Source organism: Engraulis encrasicolus, chromosome 13 (assembly GCF_034702125.1).
Source record: "Engraulis encrasicolus isolate BLACKSEA-1 chromosome 13, IST_EnEncr_1.0, whole genome shotgun sequence".
NCBI lineage: Eukaryota > Metazoa > Chordata > Actinopteri > Clupeiformes > Engraulidae > Engraulis > Engraulis encrasicolus.
In genome coordinates, this window is record NC_085869.1 from 16,663,044 (window position 1) to 16,688,043 (window position 25,000).

Below are 25,000 nucleotides of genomic sequence, written 5' to 3' on the forward strand. Positions count from 1 at the left end.
TCGATCTGAACAATGATTGATTGCCTACACTCCTGTATGGCCTGTTCCACCGTAGTGACAAATGTACATCTGGACATTCTCTGTTCAACTTAATGCCTACAAATACACCTGGGCTGGTATTTCATACAACCTGGATCACAATACAAATGCTGCCCCAACAAACTATGAATTGGAATTCAACAAGATTATAATCTTGCTATCAAACTACACAATTTCGACAAGCTTTTATTCTGGCCTAACCACCACAATTTTGGCCAATTTTAGAGGGTGACTTTAATCTGCGTGTAGAAGCTACAATTTATCAGACTAGTCTTTCCCCTCATTTAATTACTAGAGGGGCCATTTTATGCAGCAACAGAACTAGTGTGTATCGCCCTGAACAGGCCTCCATGCCAGAGAGAGTAGAGAGAGAGGGGTTCCATTGGCCCATTGTTTCCGGGTTCTATTATTGCAAGGGGGAGGGGGGGGGAATCTCCCTTTAGGCAGACCTAGGCAGACCTAAGGACTGTTCTATTCAATGCTTGGAGCATTATGACACGCCCCTTTAGGCAGACCGGAACCTGGTCACGTTAGGTGCCCATAGAAACCTATTATGTTGGCATATCTCTATATACTTAAAGAATCTCTGTCCATGCATTGTGCCATTGGAAATTCCATTCCGTTTTCCTTGAACGTAAAATGTTGCAGTTTTACAGGAAGCCTGTCTCCTTGCAATTAATCAGCATGTCTGTTGAGTGCTATAGGGAGGTTGGGGGGTGCTGAGATGAGATAAGTGGGGATGCTGAACATGCTCTCTGGGAACACGCAAGGGTAGACCGACACACAGAGATAAGACAGGAAATAAAGCTTAAATGGATCAACTTTATGTGCGTGCATGTGTTTTGTGGGTGAATGTTTGATCTCAGGCAGACACGTGTGCGTTTTTGGATATTGACTATTCTTTGTGTGTGGATTTTCCTTTAGTCTACTTGTGTTTCAGTTTTTCTCTGAGCAGCAGCACTCAGTGATGAGCAGCACAAGCCTCGTACGTTTTCATTCTCTGTGTCAGGAAGCTGATTAGGTGGACTCACCTCCTCTGAACACAGATATCTGTAATGCCGTATGCCCTCAAGAGCTGAGAGACTGTGTGACACTAAAGTGGCTTTTCAACAGAATGTGAAGCTGCACAGTTAGTAGTCTTGCTACCTGCCAGCCATGGTCTTTAAAGGAGTTGGGCACAACAAAAGCAAATTCGTCTCAGTGGCGAATGTAGTGGTGAAGTGTACATGCTATTGAAAATGTAATCGCATGGGCGCTGTGGTGCAGTGTGCTAAGCCCCCCATTTATGGTCTTTCATGCCCAGGGGCACTCAGGTTTGAATACAGTCTGGGTCATTTCCCAACCCTAACCCATCCCTCCCTCTCCCACTCATTTCCTGTCTCCATCTTTCCATCGTTTTGTCAAATAAAGTCTAAAATGGCCAAAAAATTAGAAGAAAATATAATCGCTGTGCTCAGGCAGTGAACAGACCCTCTGAAAAGACAATCAGCAGGTCTGAATGGCTCTGATTGGACACTTTTTTCAATGGGAGAGAAGGACAGACATTGGCAATGGGTGTCTTTGGTGTCATCATCACAAATGATCCCCTATGTCCCCGTGGGAGTTCAAGGGCTACTGTCGTACTTACAGTCATGCTAGTGCAAGCTAAGTCATGCTCGTTCATGAGCCCTCCTCCTCTTTAGTCTTATTTTTCTCCTCCAGTTGTCTGCAATGTCATTTCCTCCCTGTCCAGAGCATGGTATGCACGGCTATTCATCAACTGTCAACCTTCTTCAACTGTCTACCTTCAACTGTCAATCTAAATAATTGTTACCGCGCTGTAGTTTCAGTAAACATGTTCACATGGTTTCTCCCCAGTGGGCCTCATCATGTCAAGCAAAATTAGACATGATGTTTTTGTTTTGTTTTGTTGTTGTGCAGATGGTTTAAAAGCAGACTCCACTCCTCGTGTCCAGGGGGAGATGCAGAGGGTGACACATCCATTGGGCTCATCGTTATCCTTGTTTATGACCTGTCCTTCAGCGCCCCCACCACCACCACCACCACTGCTGGGCTGTCACTTCACTCTGACTGCTTATAGCACTATGGCCCCCTCACATGGGTATAATTTTAGGTGTGGATGGTGGGGACATGCCCATAGCACTTTTGAGATGAACCTAGCTCATCCCCAACACTTTTTGACACATATAATGCAAAAATAGCTAACCTGGGCAATTTGCCAAACCTACACCTTTGCCCCCTCACCTCACCTTACACAAGATTACTGTCTGGCTACAGAGACTTAATCACAGAATTCAAGAAAGGAATGTGTATTTAACAGAACTTATAAACATGATTTTATTGTTCTGTCACCGGTTCTCAAACTGATGATGCTCTCTGGTCCAGGCACTGCTGACATTACAGTTTGTAGGAGGCAATGGAACGGCATACAATTATCTTCGTAGTGTTTGCATTTATTCACGTTCTCAATTAAGCAAGGAAGTGGTGCGTGGGCAAGGGGGTATGGTCAGTCAGTATGGGTGGCGGGCTGGTTTTCCATTGGTAATGGGTTGATTTTGAAGGGTTTTAGGGTGAGTGGGCGTATGTTTGGGGGAGGGGGGGTGTTGACAATTTCTTTGGACGTATAGACCATGCAATGGTTCAGTAAAGGGATTTTATAAGTCAAAAGTCAACTAGAGATATAGATAAGCAGAAAGATAAAGTGATGACAAAACAATGAACTGATATTTGAAGTGTTGCAAAAGGTGTATTGTATTCCGTACATGTATGTATACATTTTTGTCAATAATAATATCTTCTACCCTGCACTGTACCGAAAATGTACCGTACCGTGGTGTGTGAACAGAGGCACATACAGTACCGAACCATGACTTTTCGGTATCGTTCCAGCCCTATGGTACACTAGGGTTGGGCGATGTCCCCCAAATTGGCAGATGACAATGTTTACATTGAGATGATGCGATGAACGATGATATCGTCACCGGACGATGATATCGTATATCGGCCCAGCCCTATGGTACACCATGCCCAAAACTACTGCATCAAAGCAATTACTGTAAGTACAATCCAATATTGGAGCCAACGACAACAGCAGCATGGATTGTCAGCTGAATGTAACAGTAGCCTATCTCTAAATGAGAAGCTCAGGTGTCACCTATTGTTATGTGTGTTTGTGTGAATGTTGTTATCATTGGTATCACATTACGTTATGTAACATCTAGCTGATTCTCCGATGTTGAGCTTGACTTACAGCCAAGTTCAGGGACAGTCTGTGGAGGAATTTAAGGCCTTGCTCAGGGGCATGTCCACCACGGGTGAGGTGCAAAGAGAGTGGTGGTCATTCACTCTCAAAATATGTCCCTGCTGGTATCATATTTGTACCTACAATCCCTCGGGGGCGCTGTGGCACAGCACGCTAAGCCCCCCACATTTGGCTTGCATGCCCACGGGGACCCCAGATCGAGTCCGGCCCGGGTAATTTCCTGACCCTGCCTCATCTCTCTCTCCCAATGGTTTCCTGTCTTTTCTCATACTGTCCTGTAATAATAAAGAGCTGAAAAGGCCCCAAAAGGCACAGATGGTGGGTGAGTGGTTAGAAAAGGCCCAAAAAAATACTTAAATAAAAAAGAACCTGCAATCCTTCTAAAGACTTCCCTCTAAAGTCTACCACTCGGACACTACTCTCCACAGTTCTTGGTCTTGTATGGGAATTGAACTCCTTGATTTAGTTATAGTCTCTGTTGCAGTGCAACTTAACATTGATTTATTATTTCAGAAACAGACGCAGGCATGTCTCATTAGTCATTGCTTGAATGTAATAAAGCATTTCCCAATGATGACACTACAAGAACATTGTGTTGCATTGCATACGGCACCTCAGAGATGAGACTGGAATACAGACATTCAATTCCACTAACATTGTGTGTGTGTGTGTGTGTGTGTGTGTGTGTGTGTGTGTGTGTGTGTGTGTGTGTGTGTGTGTGTGTGTGTGTGTGTGTGTGTGTGTGTGTGTGTGTGTGTGTGTGTGTGTGTGTGTGTGTGTGTGTGTGTGTGTGTGTGTGTGTCTGTGTCTGTGTCTGTGTCTGTGTCTGTGTCTGTGTGTCTGTGTCTGTGTGTGTGTGTGGGTCTGTGTGTGTTAGCGAGTGTGCGTGTGTTTGTTAGCGAGTGTGTGTGGGTGTGTGTGAGCGAGAGAGAGAGAGAGAGACAGAGAGAGAGTGCTGTGTATCCAGATTTGGCAAGTGTAGGCCTATCACTGGATGGTCGGCAGTGATAGCTGTTTGAAGCAACCTAGGGCACATTAATATTTAAAGATCTTTACAGAATAGTTGAGATCAGCAGCGCACACCAAAACACCCTGCTGTTGCAACATACAGACGGGTTTTTTTTATTGCTTTTCTGGCCACGGGGAAGAACGGAGCAGCAGAGACAAGACAAGCGTTGCAGCGACTGGGGAAGGAATTGAATTGGTTATTAACCATTCAGTCTTGTAGTCTTTGTCCAGTGCTTTCGATACCTTGAAGTTTACACACACACACACAACACACGCACGCACGCACACACACACACACACATACCAGCACACATGCGCGCACACACACACACACACACACACACACACACACACACACACACACACGCACGGACACATACACGGACACACACACACACGCGCGCACACACACGCACACACACACACACACACACACACACACACACACACACACACACGCACACACACACACACACACACACACACACACACACACACACACACACGCACACACACACACATACACACACCAAGACACCACGACGAAATGCAGTTAACTTAGTGAAAATTGTTTTCTCTGCCGTGCAGGTTATGATGTACAATACGTAGACTGTTTTCCTGGATTATTGTCATGATCATATTCATGGGCCATTACACTCCAAGTCAGACAGCAGGGGGGATGTCATTTGGGGAGGGGAGAAAAAAATTCTGTTTGCTTAGCCAGCCACAGGGAGGGCCGGCCCGTGGCATGAATAAACTATACGGTGGCTTAGGGCCCCCAAGCCACCAGGGCCCCCTCTGAGCAGCGAAGTTCCAGGAAGAAATGAATTGTCCTCTAGTTTCCCTAGCCATATGTTTTACTCATGTGCCATTTACTATGATGAATGAAACTGGAGCCACTATACTATATCGAGTATGGGGGCCCCAGATGAATTTTTGCTTAGGGCCCCATAAAGGCTTGGGCCGGCCCTGGCCACAGGCGTTGTGGTGTTCCTGACTTCAAACATCACATCTGGTGTAAAGAACAAGTGTGATTGATTCCCCAGAGTGCTTTGCAGATCTGCGCCACCACGTCTCCAGGCTGATAAAAAATACATCTAAACTCTTGTGCTTCTTCTGAAGACCGTGCACAGCCACTGAGCTAAGTAAAGGAACTGCCTCGCTAGACAAATTCTCCTTCATCAAAACACATCTAAGAGCCTGGACTCTGGCACTTGGGGCTTAGGGGCTATCAATGTATCTATCTATGGCCGAGCCACTTTCTATAGCAGGGCTGTGCCGTCGCTTGTGTTGGTTTTGTGTCTTCCAGTAGGGCTGAGATGGATGGGGGAAGGATGTGGAAGTAGTCAATAGATTTGAGTGGTATACATTTTTTCATACCGAGATGTCTTGTCGATATTGAAGGATGAATAAAATGGCCACCATGGCCAGTTGTGGCTTTCAGGGTAAAGTAGTGATGAGGGATTTTGTGCTTTTTCCACCTTTGTACAGTGTCTCTGGAATCTATAAAAGTTGTTCTATTACTCTGATATTGACAAATAATTCAGTGTGGCTAAAAAAAGTCTAGTATTAAATATATATAGTATACACTAGTATTAAACATGTACTCTATGGTTTCATGTGTTTACATGGCAGTGTTTCCCACAGAACGTTTGCAAATCAAGTTGAGTGGCGGGTTAGCCGATATGAGCCATGTGTTAATCGTGATAGGAAAGGCTACTGCCATGCTGCTTCATATGAAATGCGATACGAGACGCTTACGTAAGAAAAACGATGTACTCTTTGTAGCAACTTAAGATTGCATTCAAATTCGGGGCATCTATTCAAAGTTGGGGGTGTTTTGTTGCAGGGGAAACCCTGCATGGTATTTCCAAAATACCACTCATAAGTCTGAATAGACTGAATTGGATTAGACTGAAGTGGCCACATACAGTAAATGGAGTCATCTGATAGTACGCTGGATTGTATGTTTGTGGCTCTTTCTCAAACCACTCACATACTCTACCCAGCTCCCCCACACACAGACATGCACAAACTCATACTCGTGTGGTACACACTCATACAGTCAGGCAGAACAAAACAGAGGTGCATTTCTCGAAACCATAGTTGCTAACAACGTTAGCTGCTTTCTAGTTTACAATGCAATTTCCCATCGACAACTACCCAAGTTGCTAACTGGCTATCAACTACGCTTTGGAGAAATGCACCCGAGAAGAACTGGAGAGGAGAGAGGAAGGCTCCCGTCGCTCTCTCTCCACAGGCCCTCTCCTGTCGCTGCTGCTGCGCTGCGCTAATGTAATGGGAGAGAAATGTGTTGCACATTAGTGTGTCATGATGTGTGTGTAATGAGCCAGTAGATGGGTGCTCGCTGCTTTCCTCCCCAGATAATCTGTCACTTCACTTCCTGGACTACTCCTTTTCTTTTGTCTGTCTGTGTGTATCCTCCTTTTGCAATAGCTGTTTGATCACAAACTCCTTTTTGCTTTCTTTTCTCTTTTTTTCACTTTCACTTCCTTTATCTCATTCTCTGTCCCTCTTTGTCTTCATCTATCTCTGTTTTATGAATAAGTGATGTGGAGTCATACGCTATGTTTCACTTTTAAGCAAGAGACACTGCTCCATTTTTAAGGCTGTACAGTACACACAAGCCGTGGTCAGAGCCTGGGTCTTGGAGGTTAGCCTGGACAGGTCTTGCAACTTGGCAGTCATGGGTGAAAGCCAGTGTTTCTCAACTGGAATTCAAATTGGGTAACTTGAAATATCTACGCCTGAAAAAAAGAATACCAACTAGGAATGCACCCAGAGAGTGCAGACCCCCACCAGGGAAGCTGTTTGATAGAAAAATTGACTATGTTACACCCTATCTTTTCTCTGGTATTTCTGCCTAGTTTTTGTGGAGTTAGAAACTGGAATGTCAAAATTCGCCCTATGCCGCAATGGTGAAGAACAACTTCATTGCATCAAAATCAATGCATAACCTTTTGAGTTAGTCTTGCTGACAGACAAGCATTGTGACAGAAAAAAACAACGCAACCAAAACATAACCTCCTTGGTGGAGGTAATAAATATTACTAATTAATATATTATAAATTATATCAGGCTGTTCCAGCGCAGGCTCACGTCCCCTGCAGCGCAGCGCAGCCTGCTTCACCTGTTCACACCCAAGCTGAGATGAGCACATGTCACATGTCAGGCAGCCAGGTTGCTATTATAGCAGCCTCAGTCGCTACGTGTACATGATGTTTTTGAATCGGATCTAATAGATCGGATTTAAGTAGATCGGATTAAGAGTTATTTTGCGACGTGTATACATGGCAATTTCACTTAAATGCGATTAAACGTCTGGGGAAAATAAAGCATTGCGATTGGACTGAGGACGCACGTGCTGAGTGAGCCAAATAAGGCGTGGGGGCGTGGTCGCCAAACCTCCGGGGAACTACTGGGACACAAGCTTATCTTCAGCCCGAAAATGAATTCCCTCAGTGGACTCAAGGCTGGTAAAATCCCCTTTGGGTCTGGTTCTTTCAAATGCTAGTTAGCACCCTCCTAGCTTAGAAAAACGAACTGGTGAAAGGGTGATGTGGAGTAACTTTGTTGTGCTTAATTATTTCGTGGGGCACTTTTACATCAATATATGGAAGCCACAACATTTATAGTCGCTTAGGGACTTTAAATTAAGCAAAACTTTCATGTGAAAATCAACAGGAAGTGCCGCCATCTTTTTCTCACTGACAAAGAGCACGGGCTCTTGGCGCCATCGTGTGGTCAACGAGCATGCGTGGAACGACCGGATTTATTGTAATTCTGATTAAAAGGTTACATGACATCGGATTTAAAAGAGGAATAAACCACCCACTTTAATCGGACTTAAGTTTAAATCGGAATAAACTTAAATCCTGTTCGGTAAGTGTTTACATGATGTTTTTAAAGTGGAATTAAGTTTTAATGAGATTTAAAGTGAGTTAAATCGGATTTAAATGCCTCATGTAAACGTACCAAGTGACTGGCAGAAGGGCCAAGGACAGGGCGCCATTGTTTATCCGCAGAAGCCTCGTGTGGCGGGACAGACGGGGCAGGGCAGAGAGAGGTGATTGGTTGATTGGACAGTGATTGATGGTTGGGCTGCAGCCAGTAAGTCAACCAAAGGCTGTGTGTGCATGACATCCTCCATCAACAGCATCCATGTCCCCTGACAAAGGCAGAGGCACACATCAGGATAATGATGCTGGTTCAGTTTCAGTGATGTGCCATCAGCGTTTCCCCCAGAATTTGTGTTGGTCAAGGTGGTGGGGCATTAAAAGCAGGGCTTTGAACCGTTATTTTTTTCCAAACGTTCCGTTCCGAACAGAAACGGAATTATAACGTTTCCGGTTCTGAGTTCCACCAATAAATTGACGTTCCCGAACCGGTTAGAACAAAAAAATATTGTTCCCGGAACGGTTAATTTCGTTCTTGTCAGCTGATTACTCCCCATAGGCCTAACTGACGTTAATTAACCAAGAAAGACAGAAGTGTAAATGAGGCAGCCTACATTCCAAACTGTTTATTCAAGCGAATGAAAAGAATATCCTCCAGAATTTTGTCATTCAGGGACAACCTAAGCGGAGAATAAACCTCAATGATGAAAACTCAATGACTCAATGACTTGGGTCACGGGGAGAACTATGTAGTCTAGTCGTGATCCCCATAGGCCCCTATACTGAACCCAGAAATGTTGAGTACCCTAAACTTTTATTGCAGAAATGTCATCTATAGGTCAAATGAAGGGGATTTAGCTTGGTTGCCCAAAGTTGCACTTTGGGCAATTTGCGTAATTAGCATAAATATATTGTTAAGGTTAAGACTACTGTAGGTGAATAGGCAAAAAACTTAAATCATAGATATCACCTTGAAACTTTCTCAGTTGATTACTGGTGATAAGAGAAGAAAAAAAATTATTGGAAGTTTTCTGTATTTTGATGTTTAGATATGCAAATGAGGGCATGAGTCATCAATTATGCCCTAATTTGCATACAGAGGAAATCAGCTTTGCATGGTAAAACCAGACTCAAAATTATTTTTCTGTGGGTAAAATATGTATATTTGGGGTTGAGTTAGTGAAAACCTTTTGAGGACCCTGGTCAAGAACAGTTTTGACATGTACCGTAGATGGATGAATTAGGTGTTTCATGCTAAACAGCTGTACTCTATGCATGTAAATGTTAATCAATTAATCATGATGGCATTATTCAATAATTTGCATCCCTCACCATACCATTTAAAAAGTTTTGGGGGGACCTTATCTTACTAAACAACACAAATAAACCACACACAGTTCATAAGGATGAATACCAAGAAGATAATGAGACTGAAGAGAGTGTCAAAACAAAATATGGAGATGGTGAAGGTTATGTGGTTGTTCTATGTGTTTACATGTGTGCGCGTGCTTACACAATGGTATACAATAATTAATGGAGTAATTCATACCAAACATGTTCTATTAGGCTCAGGTTAGGACTCTGTGCCAGTCAAGTTTATCCACACCATACTCTGTCATCCATGTCTGTTTGCAGTGCACCAATGCACAAACAAGGTACACTACATAGTCATGTTGTAAGAGGAAGGTCTGCTCCAAAAACTGTTCCTTCAAGGTTTGGAGCATGGAATTGTCCCAAACTGTTTTGGTATCCTGAAGCATTCAAAGTCCATCTCACTGGAACAATGGGGCCAAGGCCAGCTCCAGAAAACAACCCCACATCATCATTTCGCATGCACCAAGTTTCACTTGGCAGTCCAAAATGTACCCTTCTCCTGGCATCCTCCAAAACTCAGACTTATCCATCAGATTTCCAGATGCCTGATGCATCACTCCAAAGGCCTCCTGAAGTCTACAATAATCTCCAGTGGCAGTGTGCTTTACACTATCGAATCTGGGGCTTCGCTTAGCACTTGGTGATACATGACTTCGGAGAAGCTTTTTGGCCATGGAAACCCATTCCATGAAGCACTCTGCACACTGTATTTGGGCAAATCTGAAGATCACATGAAATTTGGGGCTCTGTAGCAATTGACTGTACAGAATGTCGGTGACATCTTTGCATTATGTCCTCCATCAGTTTATGTGGCCTACCACTTCAGAATGGATGAGTTGCTGTTGTTCCCAGTGTCCATTTTCTTATAATAAAGCTGATAGTTGACTATGGAATATTTATAAATGAGAAAATTTCACAACTGAATTTGTAGCACAGGTGGCATTCTATGAGAATAGAATTCACGCATGAATTCACTGAGCTCCGGAGAATGGCCCATTCTTTAACAAATGTCTGCATGCCTGAGTGCTTGATTTCATACACCTGCAGCCAGGCTAAGTGAATAGGACACCAGACTCATTTGGATGACATCATTTGGATGGGTGAGCATATACTTTTGGTAATAAAATGTAGTTATTCTGTATCTTAGTAGTAGGAGGTAGTAGGTAGTGAAAGTGTGCTACAATCAGATTTTGCTCCAAAACGTTCTGCTACCATATGTGATATTTTAGACCTTAAAGCCCTTCCTCAAACCAGTAAAAATAATTTATCTTGTATAGTTATTTAGTGTTTGTATACACAAGCATGCTGTAAATAGTTATTCTACACTGCATGCCTGCATGCTGTGTACATTATGCAGTAGGCCTATGTAATACATATACTGTATACTGAATATATTTTGTATGGGCCAATTCCTTAATCTATCCAGGACAATACATCTTCTTGACCAGGTTCCTCAGGTTTCCACAAACTCTACCCAGAAATATACATATTTTACTCACAGAAAAATAAGCCTGAGCCTGGTTTTACCATGAAAAGCTGATTTTGTGTGTATGCAAATAGGGCATAATTGATTATTCATGCCCTCATTTGCATATGTAAACATCAAAATACAGAAAACATCCAATAATTTTTTTTCTTCTCTTATCACCAGTAATCAACTGAGAAAGTTTCAAGGTGATATCTATGATTTAAGCTTTTTTGCCTATTCACCTACAGTAGTCTTAACCTTAACGATATATTTATGCTAATTATGCAAATTGCCCAAAGTGCAACTTTGGGCAACCAAGCTAAATCTCCTTCATTTGACCTATTGATGACATTTCTGCAATAAAACTAACATTTCTGGGTTCATGAAATCATGACTATAGACTAATGATGGACATTGTGAGTTTGTGCATATTTGAAGCGGCCATGGATGCCCAATAACGTAAAACATTCTTGGCGCGCTTCTCTGCAATGTCTTACAATGATGCAATGGAAATGTATGACAGTGGTTTGTCTTATTTAAGATGTGGAGTGGAGACTTTGTAATTCACAGCTCTCTCTCCATTCAGTCAGAGAATGTCTGATGTCACACAGGACGTGAACCTCAGCCGTCATGGTAACGTGCGCAGGAAAATAATAAGGCCTACTTTTTTTGTTTGTTTGAGGAACGGTATTAACCAGTATTAACCATTATTTTTATAGGTTACCATTATTTTTAAATAAATGTTCCTGTTCCAGAACATAAAAAATAATAACGCTTCCAGTTTCGTTTCTGTTCCCTGTAAAATACAAAAAGTTCCCGGTTTTCGTTTTCGTTCCTTGAACCGGTTCAAAGCCCTGATTAAAAGTACATGACATCTTAGCGGCCTTAGCAATAATGTGCTGGTGGAAACCCTGCCCATTGCATTTCAGTTGCAGATCTGAGATGGTGGTAGAAACAGGTTACAGATGATTGTCAGGGGGGTACTAGCAAACACTATTGAACAGAGGAGAAAACAACTGTGTGCGGTAGTTGGAGAAGTTGAGTTGCTGGAGGCAACTGCAGAGGGTAATGATCAATAAACAAGAACGGGGAGATGGTCTTTCTCCATACGCAGCAGACTCAATAAAACCTACAGCAGCAGAAGGCTTGGCATCATCAAAGAGAGAGAGAGAGAGAGAGAGAGAGAGAGAGAGAGAGAGAGAGAGAGAGAGAGAGAGAGAGAGAGAGAGAGAGAGAGAGAGAGAGAGAGAGAAGAGGGATCTGAAATGGAGACAGATGAGCATTTTAACATTTTTTTTTTACATTTTTTACATTTATTATCAGTAAGGGATGACAGATGATTTGAGGCAGTTGCTGTGCCTACTAATTCTACCCAAAACCCCGGTCTCCTCACTGCACTTTCTCTTCCCTGGCTTATCACCTGATTGACCCTGCAGTGTAACTAGGTCTAGTCAGAGCATCACACCAGACACCCGTCCTTTTCCTCTCTCCCACTGTGTTTGCTTTCCTTTTTTCACCGCCACCTCACACCAGGATAGATGGATGGGGGAGATGGAAGTAAGTCCCATAACAAAAAATTTGGCAAGGTGGCTTTTAAGTCCGGCTTCAGAGTATTTCTCTCTCCTTGCATCAGTCATTCCTTTTGAAGAGGCTCCTGCCGCTTCAAACAGAACTCCCTCCAGCACTAACCTCACTCCCCACCAATCTGCTCCGGACCAGTAGGGGGTGAGCTTTAGTGGTTTAACTCTGATCAATTATTTTTTAAAGTCGGTATATAAAGGTAGACTAGCCTTTTTCAGCAAAGCTATGGTACCAGAGGGACTGGATAATAATACTCTTAGAATCTCTGACGGTACTGTGGTGTCATTGGAAGTGCAAGATAAAGCCTGATGTGAAGCCTGTTTCTGTCTGAAACCATTTTCAAACTGAATTTCTGATCAAAAGTTCTTCTTATTGTGCCAAAGTGCTGAAATGTAATCTGCTCAAGAGAACATAATCATGAGATGGTGTGTACGCCACATGTGAGCTTGAAGCAGACTTTGTTGCCCTTTAGACAAAGTCAAGTCTCTCGACTGCAGTAATTGTCTCAGTTCATATAATTGCTCTGTTTTGAATCCTGACCCAGTTTCTTAGATCTTTCTATTCCAAAGAATCCTTTTGCCCTCCAGTGACCAATAAATAATGGAGCGTTTATTTTTCTTCATTTTCATCCGCAGAATGTTCCTCAGCTGCCCTGTGGGAAGGCCCTGTACAGCTATGAAGGGAAGGAGCCAGGTGACCTCAAATTCAACAAAGGTGACATCATCATCCTGCGCCGGAAGGTGGATGAGAACTGGTACCACGGGGAGCTGAATGGCAGCCACGGCTTCCTGCCGGCCAGCTACATCCAGTGCATCAAGCCCCTGTCCCAGACGCCCCCTCAGGGCAAGGCACTCTACGACTTTGAAGTCAAGGACAAGGACCAGGATAAGGACTGCTTGACTTTCACAAAGGTATGCAAGTGTGTGTAATCTGCTATGACTTTGTGGGGGAAAAATGTGTTTCATTCATTCAATATTAACTAAGTTGATTAACCCATTTTATCCTAAGCCCTTTTTGGGGAAAGGTGCCCTCTGCCTATTAAAACCTAAATATCTCAGCCTCCGAAGCACATAAAAGCATGAAATAAGTTGCATTTAAAAGCTAGGGCCCTCATTTTGCACTAGAATGTGTTCATTCAGCTCTATCATACCCACAAATCTCAAGAACCTTAATGCAGCGTGTATGTCGCTCCAGGACACAATGGGTTAATTCATTCAATATTAACTAAGTAGATTAATACAAGGATACAAGGATATTTGGTATTCGTCAAATACAGTACATACAGACACTTAAATGTCACATGTGATGAAATGAATGGCGGGTGCAACAACATTTGCAGAAAAAAGGTGTGTGTGTGTGTGTGTGTGTGTGTGTGTGTGTGTGTGTGTGTGTGTGTGTGTGTGTGTGTGTGTGTGTGTGTGTGTGTGTGTGTGTGTGTGTGTGTGTGTGTGTGTGTGTGTGTTTGTGTGTTTGTGTGCGTGTGTGTGCGTGTGCGTACGCGTGTGTCTTTATGTCTGTGCATTCAGTCCAATTACTACTGGAGTCTACTAAACAAATGGAATGAGGAAAGACACTCCTTCTCACTCTCTGTTTTGCCCTATGACAGCAGTTGCCTTCCAGATATCAATTGAACAGTCCATACACTGGTTGAAGTTGATCTTTGAGAATTTTATGGGCCCTAGATTTTACTTTCTTTGTATAGATGACCTTCACAATTAAGCAGAAATAGGTGCACAAATACAGCACTCAGCAGAACACACTTTTCTTTGTAGTGCTGTGCGCTTGCGCACTGTGATACTAGTTGATGATGGACCATGTCAAGATGCTCGCCATCGCTGAGGAATAGAATGCTTTTAGAATAGGCAAAACCTTGAATTTTCTCAACCAGGTGCGAAAAATAGTGAGTGTTTTCTGTCCATGTTAAGTTATTTGTAATGTGTACTCACAGGTATTTGAAGCTAATCTCAACAGGTTGCTTGCAGATGTAAAGTGCAGTTTAGTTTCCCCTTTTTTCCGGTAGTCCACCACCATTTCCTTTGTCTTACTGATGTTTAGTGCCAAGTTGTCGAACACATGTGAGATGTCTTCAACTTCCTTTATGCGTGCCTGTTCATCGTTGTTACTGATCAGGCCCAATACCACAGTGTCATCAGCAAACTTGATGATGGATATCTGACTGCTGCTGGCTCTGTAGTCATGGGTGTAGATATTGTAGATTTGGGAGCTCAACACGCAACCTTGAAGTGAGCCGGTACTGATGGTTCAGGAGTTACGGTAGATGTTGTGCCACACATTCTAACAACCTGCTTGCGACTAGTTATAAAATGCAATACCTAGTTGCTCAGTGAAATGTCTATCCTCCTTGACTTCATCTTACTGACAGGAGCGCGGGGGAATTACATATGGTATTATAATCAATATTATTATAATAAATAGATGAAATATTAGTCCAATAGTTTTTAATAAAGAACTATTTGTTTTAATTTTCAGCCATATTTATTATTTATTATAATACCATTTGATATTTCCTGTGTGGTACATCAGGTGACTAGTGGACCTTATCAGGCTCGATCTGCAAAAAGGAATGGGCTTCCTGAACTGGCAAACTGTCAGCTATGGCATTTCATAATAAAAGCCTATTTGCAGACAGACATCCTGCTTAAAGCCATGAGAGTCGCTGGGAAATGTTGATCGGTCCTTGTGATTTGGGGAAGAAGAATGGGGACGAGGTGAGCAGTGTTGCCAGATGTGTCTGATCAAATCCCGCCCAAATGGTGCTGTTCAAAAACTGCCAGGAAGTGGGCATAAAACTGCAGAAAAAAAACGCCAAATGGCCGATTTTTCCCGTTTTTATCTGCAGGCTGCCATCCCAAGCAGCCCAATTGGGCGGGTAACTGCCCAATCTGGCAACACTGGGGGCTGAAGGGCTCTTAATTCGACCTCTACACTTTATCAGGTTTTCCATCTTCTCAGGTCTGAGAGGGAGAGTACATTAGGCATTCATGGTGCCAGTCTAGTCCCCGGTTTGGAGTGAGTTCCTGTGTCGTGTGGATAATTATGCTGAGCGGGGCGGAGGGGAGCGACACAATAGAGGGCTCCCTTTCATCAGGGTCCTGCCTGTCACTCAACCAGGGCTGGACTGGCCATCTGGCATATCGGGCATTTCCAGGTGGGCCCCGCACCCTCGTGGGCTCCTATTTTCAGAATTTAAAAAAAAGAAAGAAAATAGGGGCCTACGAGAGTGCGGGGCCCACTGGTAAATCAGTTCTGCGTCACCAATTATGAGGGGCCCCTTAAAGCCAAAAGTGCCCGAGCCCTATTTCTCCCCCAATCCAGCCCTGTCACTCAACCCCCATTTCAGCTTTTTTTTCCCCTTTCCCTTCACTGCCTGTCTCTCGTCTCACTTCCACTCTACCATACCCTCCCCCCACTGTTTCCTCTGACACAGTTATTCGTACACATATGTGTGGTGCATCGCCAAGGGTGCGTGTTGAAGTGTAGCGTTTGATTTTGAATTTGTGTACTGCTAGCTAGCAGAAACGTCTGATTTGTATTCCCAAGTGTTATATCTGAACTTCAAAGCCCATAATTTTGTCTATTCTGTTTATTGGATTGTGTGTGTGTGAATTTGTGTGTATGTGGCGTGCATACTTTATGAGTGTTTGTGACCAGGCACACATGCGTTTATATGTGCACAGGTTTGTGTGTGTGTGTGTGTGTGTGTGTGTGTGTGTGTGTGTGTGTGTGTGTGTGTGTGTGTGCGTGCGTGCGTGCGTGCGTGCGTGCGTGCGTGCGTGCGTGCGTGCGTGCGTGCGTGCGTGCGTGCGTGCGTGCGTGCGTGCGTGCGTGCGTGCGTGCGTGCGTGCGTGCGTGTGTGTGTATTTCTGTCTTTCTGTGTCTCTGTGTACCAGCGTGTGTTTGTGTACATGTTTGGCACGGTTAGGAAGGGGAAACAGACATGGAATGACAACAGAATAGATTCTTCTTTCGTGATTCCGAGCATGTCCGTCATGCGAGTCAGGCCATCGGCTGTGAAAGAGGCCAAGTGCCAGCCTCGACTCGACCTGCCTTCAGTGGCCTCGACTCGACCTGCCTTCAGTGGCCTCATTGTTTCTGGATCGACTCTGGCCAGCCTGCTCAGCGGACAGGTGGTGGTGGGCAGGGGCGCTGACAGATTTGTCTGGCCCCGGGACAAAGACATCTGAAAGGGCCCCAAACCCAACCAATACAATGTAATGAGGATCCAATTCTGGGCCCCATCTCTGGCTGGGTCTGGGACAAGTGACCCCTTTGTGACCCCGTCGGCTTCCCTGGTGGTGGGTGTGGGACCTCATCTGAGAGACTCCTGGTGCTCGCTCACTCTTGGGTGGTCTGTTGCCTATATTGCAGATGGACAAATGGGCTGCATCTTAATCATAGGCTGGTCTTTAAAGGCAAGAACAGAAACAACAACAGCACTGGGAAATTGCCCTGTATGCCAGAGTACCAGGCCAGCTCTGCTTCATTGTTTCTGGATCGACTCTGGTCATGCTGGTGCTGGTGCTGGTGGTGGTGCTGGTGCTGGTGGTGGTGGGTGTGGAGCCTCATCTGAGAGCCTCTTGATGCACTCCCTCACTCGGCCACCTCTTCGTCAGAGAGCATGCAGCACTATACGTATTGATCTGGGAAAAAAACGTCCCAGGTATTTCTGGCGTAGACCAGCCCTTGTTGACACAGTCCCTATGTCTTCTACAATATTATGATTGGGGCAGTCTATTTCCCATGTTAAAGATGGACAAATGGGCTGCCCCCTCTACAACATAGGCTGGTCTTTAAAGGCAAAAAACAGAAACAACAACAACAACAACAAAACAACCGTATCAGCCCACCAGGAGGACAGGCGGCTCACCGGGAAAATGCCCTGTATGCCAGATTACCACTCCAGCCATGCTTCATTGTTTCTGGATCGACTCTGGTCATCCTGCCCAGTGTACAGGTGGTGCTGGTGCTGGTGCTGGTGCTGGTGCTGGTGGTGCTGGTGCTGGTGGTGGTGGTGGTGCTGGTGATGGTGGTGGTGGTGGTGCTGGTGGTGGTGGTGGTGGGACCTCATCTGAAAGCCTCCTGGTTCACTCCCTCACTCGGCCGCCTCTTCCTCTGAGAGCACGCAACGCTATACGTTGTTCTGTTCTGGCCTGGGCATTTTTAGTGTAGACCAGCCCTTGCCCTTGACACAGCCCCTATGTCTTTTACAATATTATGATTGACGCAGTCTATTGCCTATGAAATGGGCTGCCCCATCTCAATCGTAGGCAGGACCCCGTTTCTCGAAAGCATAGTTGCTAACTAGTTATCAACCTACTAAGTTTGCAATGGGAAATTGCATTGCAACCAAGTAAGTTGTTAACTTAGTTAGCAACAACGTTGTCGAGAAACACACCCCTGGGCTAACATTCTCGAAACCTTCGTTGCTAACTAAGGTAGCAACTAACGACCCAGCTGCGACAAAACTGTTTCTGGAACACTTCGTTAAGACTTACAAAGTACCAATGTTTACAAGTAATGTAGTTAGTCGTTCGTCCGATGTTGGTGCGAACGACTCAGGTGTTCCTGCAAATCGAAGTAGGGGCTGTTCGTTAGTACTACTGTCGGAATTGGAACGAATAGCATGGTTAGCTAGTTCACCTTTGTTTTGGGAAGCACGTCACTCTTGCTCGTGGTTTGGGGCGGGTTCAGGCAGAGTTCAAGCAACATCGATCGATTACTGCCACCAAGTGCACAAGCCTCCGACCCACACTACACCAAATGTCTAGTCATGTTACGAACAGGGCTGAAAAAAACCCCACCAACACAATATTCAAACAGGGGACAAAAATATTGTCCAAATATAGTAGGAAATTATATGTTTCACTATCGTGCTTCACGAGCTCCGATCAATCAAAGCTGCGCCAAAAAAAAGAACCGTTTGATTACCATCGGAATTTGAACCCACACCAAAAGCAGCATCTCGCATGAATGTAGATTATTTAATTGCTCACATATCTCCACACATAACAAAGCCAATAGCACATTTTGATTAAACTCCAACAAGCATAGGCTACATGGAAATACATGTAGCCTATAAGCTGCCATTGCGAAATGCGCTGTTCACTATTATTTTTAAAAGGCACCAGTGTGCGGTGATCCTTCTTGTAGGCCTATTCCTTGCATTGTAGGCTATGCCTTAGTCCACAAGAACTCCAAACTACATCGTAGGCTACAACAAGTTCAAAAAATGGACATTATGCAACTGCCCTAGTATGTTGAAATAGTGCGTAATGGGAAGGCACTCGGAAAGGCGAGCGTGATGACAAGAATAGGACACTTCTTCGCGTTACTAGGTCTTATAGTATTCATATTCTTCTTTTCATTTCAATTCTACTATTGTAACACAAGTCTGTCACAAGTAGCCGGCCAATAGGCTACTGTTAAAGCAAATGTTGTTTCAGCAGTGAGCACACTCCAAATAGCGCATGGCCCATGGCGCACGAAGTGCAGTGCAGTCAGGGGGATCAGAAAACAACACAGCGCATCGTGTCATTCTTTCTCTATCTGTGTGAATTGGGCCATCGTTTTGTGTTTGTCTAAAATCCAGGTGAAAAGCAATTTGACTTGGCCTTAATGTGACTGCGTGCGTGGCTACGAGGCAAAGACTCTCGGATGCCAGAGCTCCACAAGCGCGCCCAACAGCACGCGTGGATCGGCCACTTTACGCACACACACAGAGGTTGGATAAGCAGTTGCGCAGAGGAATAGGCACCTGCGTTTAATGTAGGCCTATCTTACTGAGGGAATCGAAATCTTGTCACACTGAAAATGCCTTCGCGCTTACCATTCACCGCCCATTGGTCTTCATTGATGGTGATGTGTAGACCGACATTTGGTTATTGCATTTAATGGGGTGGATTTTGGGGATATGATTGTGTTAACAGGTCTTTTCCGACCTTGAAGGACTTTGAATGTGCCATGTTTACAGACATTAACGGCCCCTTCCATAGGTCCCTTCCTGCGGGTCTTTATGTACAACGGCAATAATGGCAGTTCCACCCGCTTACGTTGCGCGTAAAGACGCGTGCAGACTGGAAAATTAAAGAAACATTCTGATATGTTTTATTAATTCTCAAGCGTAATTTCAGTTATCATTTCAAGCAGCATTTAACTGCAGTCTGCCTGGCCATGACCTGTTGAAAGTGTTGCGTTGCCCATGAGTGTGAGAATGACTTCGCTTGCCGTTCTGGAAAAAAGATGTGATGGGTGGTTATTATATATAGCCTAGGGCTATATTCACCGGGGATTGAACTCACGCCTCCGATAAGGAAACGGCAAACGTGTATGAAATTCCGACATTCTAACCACTCACCCACCAACCGTGCTTCCATATTAGTGGTAGGCTATAGCCTACAATATTAAACATTATATGCAAAACCTACAAATAATACATGGTGGATTGTAATGTCGCATTTGGTAACTGCAGTTGAAGAGGGGTGAAGTCGGGGACATGATTGTGTTGACAAAGATTTGTGGACTTTGATATATATATAGCCTGAATTTGACAGGCACTGTGTGGTACAGCGTCACTGCTTTGCGACAAATGCACCCGAGCTGAGGCGAGACACTCCGAGCATTTCCGACAACTTCATCGTGCGTCTGAACTTACTTGGTTGGAATTTCATCGGACTTACTTCGTACCTACATCGGACTTTGTTGGTTTGAGGCTTTCGAGAAATCATCGTTGTTGGTTAGTTGTTGTGTCGGACTTCGTTCGTACTTACTTGGTCCGAAGGCTAATTTTGGTCGGATTCGAGAAATCCACCCCTGGTCTTTAAAGACAAAAACAGAAACAACAATAACAACAAAACAAGCGTATCAGCCCACCAGGAGTACAGGCGGCTCACTGGGAAAATGCCCTGAATGCCAGATTACCAGGCCAGCCATTCCTCATTGTTTCTGGATCGACTCTAGTCAGCCTGCCCAGTGTACAGGTGGTGGTGCTGGTGGTGGTGGTGAGAGAGCCTCCTGATGCACTCCCTCACTCCGCCACTTCTTCCTCTGAGAGCACGCAACGCTATACGTATTGTTCTGGCCTGGGCATTTTTAGTGTAGACCATGCCCTGAATGCCAGATTACCAGGCCAGCCATGCCTCATTGTTTCTGGATCGACTCTAGTCAGCCTTCCCAGTGTACTGGTGGTGGTGGTGCTGGTGGTGAGGGTGTGGGACCTCATCTGAGAGCCTCTTGATGCACGCCCTCACTCGGCCACCTCTTCCTCTGAGAGCATGCAGCACTATACATATTGATCTGTCCGTCCAGCACTTTAATGACGCTTTCATTACAGGTCGGCCAATTAGTCAATAACGCACTTGATCGATGTCGCATCGGCAGACGTGATATATCTGTGCCGTTCCGGCAGCGGCGCGTACTGGACACGAGGCGAGAGCATGAGCAGACGAGCGGGGCAGAGTGTTGTGTCACTGCTGTACGTACATGTGGCATGTGTGTTCTCCAAGCAGCTTGGAGGAGAGTTACATCAGTGTGTCTGAGCTACATGATCCAGTCCACTAGATCACTGATTCTCAAAGTGTGGTCCGGGGACCACTAGTGGTCATACCTGCAAACTTGTCACCTTTCGGCGAAATTCGCCGTTTTGATCTCAAAATAGGTCACTTGCGTGAATCGTGTAGATCCGAAGAGTTTTTTTTTTTGGGGGGGGGGTAGGCAGACGGAGACAGACTAGACAGATAGACTGGATACGGTAACACTTCTCATAGAATCTCTGCTAGTTTTACAGACATTACGGTTGAGCGACATTCTACTGATCTTTTCTTGGTCTGCGTCTGCCTGCCGTTCCCATTGGCCGGCAACTGTGTTGGGGGAAGCATTGGCCAATCAGCGCGCTAATTCAAACGGCTAGTTAGCGGCAAAACTTTCCGAGGCACCAGTCGGAGTGAACAGCTGATGAAACGGTGGTCGCGAAACACACGTATCCCCCCTGTCATTATCTTCTACCTTGGTACTGTCACTTTGCCTTTACAAATGACCGCTGTCCAAATCATCGTTTCAAAGGTTCAAAGGTAAAGGTAAATGGATTTGAGCAGGGTTTGGGAATTGTGAATTGTTTCATTAGCTAAGCCCGTCTACTTGTGAAAATAAATAGCCCAATGGTAGAAGGTCTGCGGTCCTAACATGTTTCGCTTTATTTGAATTGACGGCAATATCTTGAAACGGTATTGAAAACTTCAGAGTGAGAAAATGTGTTAGAATGACGGTAGGCAGGGCCTGACTGCGCTATAAATTGGCAGATTAGCAGAGAACTAAATTTGGTTCCCTATGTCAGATCATTTAACCGTGAATAGCAAGAGGCCCACGCTACACTCGATGAAACCTTCATAAACGTCAGAGGAATGCATAGCAATGGCTATTTGTCATGCCCCCGCATATTTTGCATGTGTGCGATCATGATTTTAATGTTAGCCACCAATGACAAAATATTATTAATCTAAATAGCCTATTAACCTAGAGGACATCTGTTTTTTTTATCTTTTTCTACAATCTAATGCTTCTTCATAGTACAACACCATTTTATTGGGGAAATGCTCATATTCGACTATCATTCAGTCATACATTCTCTAAAATGCCTTGGTTCTATTTTATATAGCTAATTATGTTATTGGCCTAGATTTCCCTATTACCCTCTTTAGCCAAAACAGCAAATGCTTTAATTTCATTCAAATGCAGTGGGGCTCAAAGTTAAGACAACCTAAGTGACCATGGGCTCCTTCCTTTTGGCTGGTAAATAGGACAACTTAAGGTGGTGAGTGCAGAGGCGCTTCTTGTCACTAGGCTAGCTAGGCAGCCGCTTGGGGTCCCAGCTTAACCTAGAATTGCCTCTGGGTGAGTGTATGTTTGGCTTGTAAGACATATATTGGCTGGTGAAGAATACAATTAATCAGAAGTCTGATTTCTAGTGTAGGCCTAGTAAATAAAATATTGTCTTTTTCCCTTTTGGGGGGGGGGGTTGCCGCGCCGCGATGCTGCGATTAGTTTGTCACCTTTTTCAAACCCTCCTGAGTTTGCAGGTATGCGTGGTCCGTGACAGAGCTCAGGTGGTCCGCGAGGGGATTTCTATTAGACAAGCTAGCAGTAGGCTATATTTGTAACATTATTACAAAGCTAAACAAAGCTGAAGTTTCATTTTCACCACAATAAGACAGGCTTGTAAACGTGAATAAAAAGTAAGTGATCTGCATCGAAATTAGCAGTGTCAAATTAGCACCCGTCAACAGTCAATTCACTTGACAGGTGGTCCCTGAACATTTTTGGGGGGACAAAGTGGTCCTCGGTCTGAAAAAGTTTGAGAACCACTGCACTAGATTTATGGTGGGTAGAGGCAACACAATAGCCCTCTAACACAGCGATGAAAGCTGATCCTAGACAAGCCTGATACTGTAGCACTGCCTGGATGCACTGAGCAGGAACTGATCCATTTCAGATCCCTCTTCTCTCTCTCTCTCTCTGTCTCTCTCTCTCTCTCTCTCTCTCTCTCTCTCTCTCTCTCTCTCTCTCTCTCTCTCTGATCAGAGGAGGATCAAATTAAAGTGACAGGTGCCATGCCAAAATGTAGTCTTTAAACATCAAATTCTTCGCAAATGTGTTACTGGAGTGTAATGATATGCTACATATCAATTAAATGCTTTTTGTTTTGTTTTTTGTGTGTCTCGTCTTGTTGTACCGGTATTACTTTGTCCCTAACATAAAAAAACAATTAATATGGAAATGATCCAGGTACATCAAATATCTTGCCTTGTCCTCTTGCTTCTCTAGATATTGCCGCTTTCTCTCTCTCTCTCTCTCTCTCTCTCTCTCTCTCTCTCTCTCTCTCTCTCCATCACTCCCTCACTTCACTCTGTCTATCTCTCTAGCCAGCCTTGCGAGTCTAAACGGAGACGGCCCGGTACACACTGCGCCATCACACGCTGCTCCTTTGGGAAGTGCCAGGGATGATCTTCATTATGATCTGGGGATATTCATGGCCAGACAGAAAGCCGAGTGGCGCGGCGGGCCGGGCGCTCTCTGGAAGAATGCCTCAGTGTGTTGCGTTGTGTTGTGTTGTGTGTGAAAGCCCTGGTGTGGTCAAGGCTGTGTGATGAGGCTGCTGGCTTTGTTGACTCGCTGCATTGTTGCCTAATCGAGGCAGGCAGACAAAGGCTAAAGCAGGGGCTTGTTCTTTGTCATTCCCCCCCCTCTCCCTCCCTCCCTCTCTCTATCTCTCCTTCTCCCTGCTATCTATCTATCTCTCTCTCTCTCTCTCTCTCTCTCTCTCTCTCCCTCCCTCTCTATCTCTCTGTTTGTCTCTGTCTGTCTGTCTTTCTCTCTCTCTTTCTCTATTGCCCTCTCCCCCCTTCTCTATCTCTGTCTCTGTCTCTGTCTCTGTCTCTGTTTGTCTGTCTGTCTCTGTCTGTCTCTCTCTCTCTCTCTCTCTCTCTCTCTCCCTCCCTCACTCCCTCTCTCTCTCTCCCCCCCCTCTCTCTCTCCCTCCCTCACTCCCTCTCTCTCTCTCTCTCTCTGCCCCCCCTCTCTCTGTCTCTCCATTGCTTCCTTCCTCCACTAACTCTCTCTCTCTCGTCGCTCCCCATGGGCCCAGGAGGTGTGTAATGAATTTTACCTGGGAGCCGGGCCCGGTGCCAGCCCCCTAATCCACACTGGAGGAGGAGAGGAGAGGGGAGAAGGGAGAAGGGAGAAGGTTGCCTGCACCACAAACCGCTCAATTACTGCCGGTCCCCGCTCACCCCCGGAGCACATCATTAATGAAGCCCAGTATCCTGCCGCTCGGCTCAGAGATCCCTCCTCTCTGTCTCTCTCTCTCTCTCTCTCTCTCTCTCTCTCTCTCTCTCTCTCTCTCTCTCTCTCTCTCTCTCTCTCTCTCTCTCTCTCTCTGTCTCTCTCTCTCTCTCTGTCTCTCTCTATCTCTCTCTCTCTCTCTCTCTCTCCCTCTCTCTCTCTCTGTCTCTGTCTCTCTCTCTCTCTCTCTCTCTGTCTATCTGAGCTCAGCCCAGCTCAGCTCACGCCAGCCCCTGGCGCACACACTATAGCCAGTGCACCGCACCGCACCGCACCGCACCGGCCGATCCTTCCCCAGGGGCACAGCCTTATTTAGTCCATGTCACCGTTGTCCCTCTCACACACATACGTTTACACATGCATGCACACACACACACACACACACACACACACACACACACACACACACACACACACGCACGCACGCGCGCGCACACACACGTACATATGCACACATACATACACACGCACACGCACACGCACACACTTACACGTAGT

At 45.0% G+C, this 25,000-nt stretch overlaps 1 protein-coding gene across 1 annotated transcript in view; it reads left to right on the forward strand.

Moving 5' to 3' along the window:
* The window catches only part of LOC134460750 (E3 ubiquitin-protein ligase SH3RF3-like), a 154,767-nt gene that overhangs the window by 67,620 nt on the left and 62,147 nt on the right, over positions 1–25,000 (forward strand). The window contains exon 2 of the mRNA XM_063213277.1: positions 13,285–13,560. Within this exon, the coding sequence (XP_063069347.1) occupies positions 13,285–13,560 (276 nt within the window). The remainder of the gene's footprint in view (positions 1–13,284; positions 13,561–25,000) is intronic.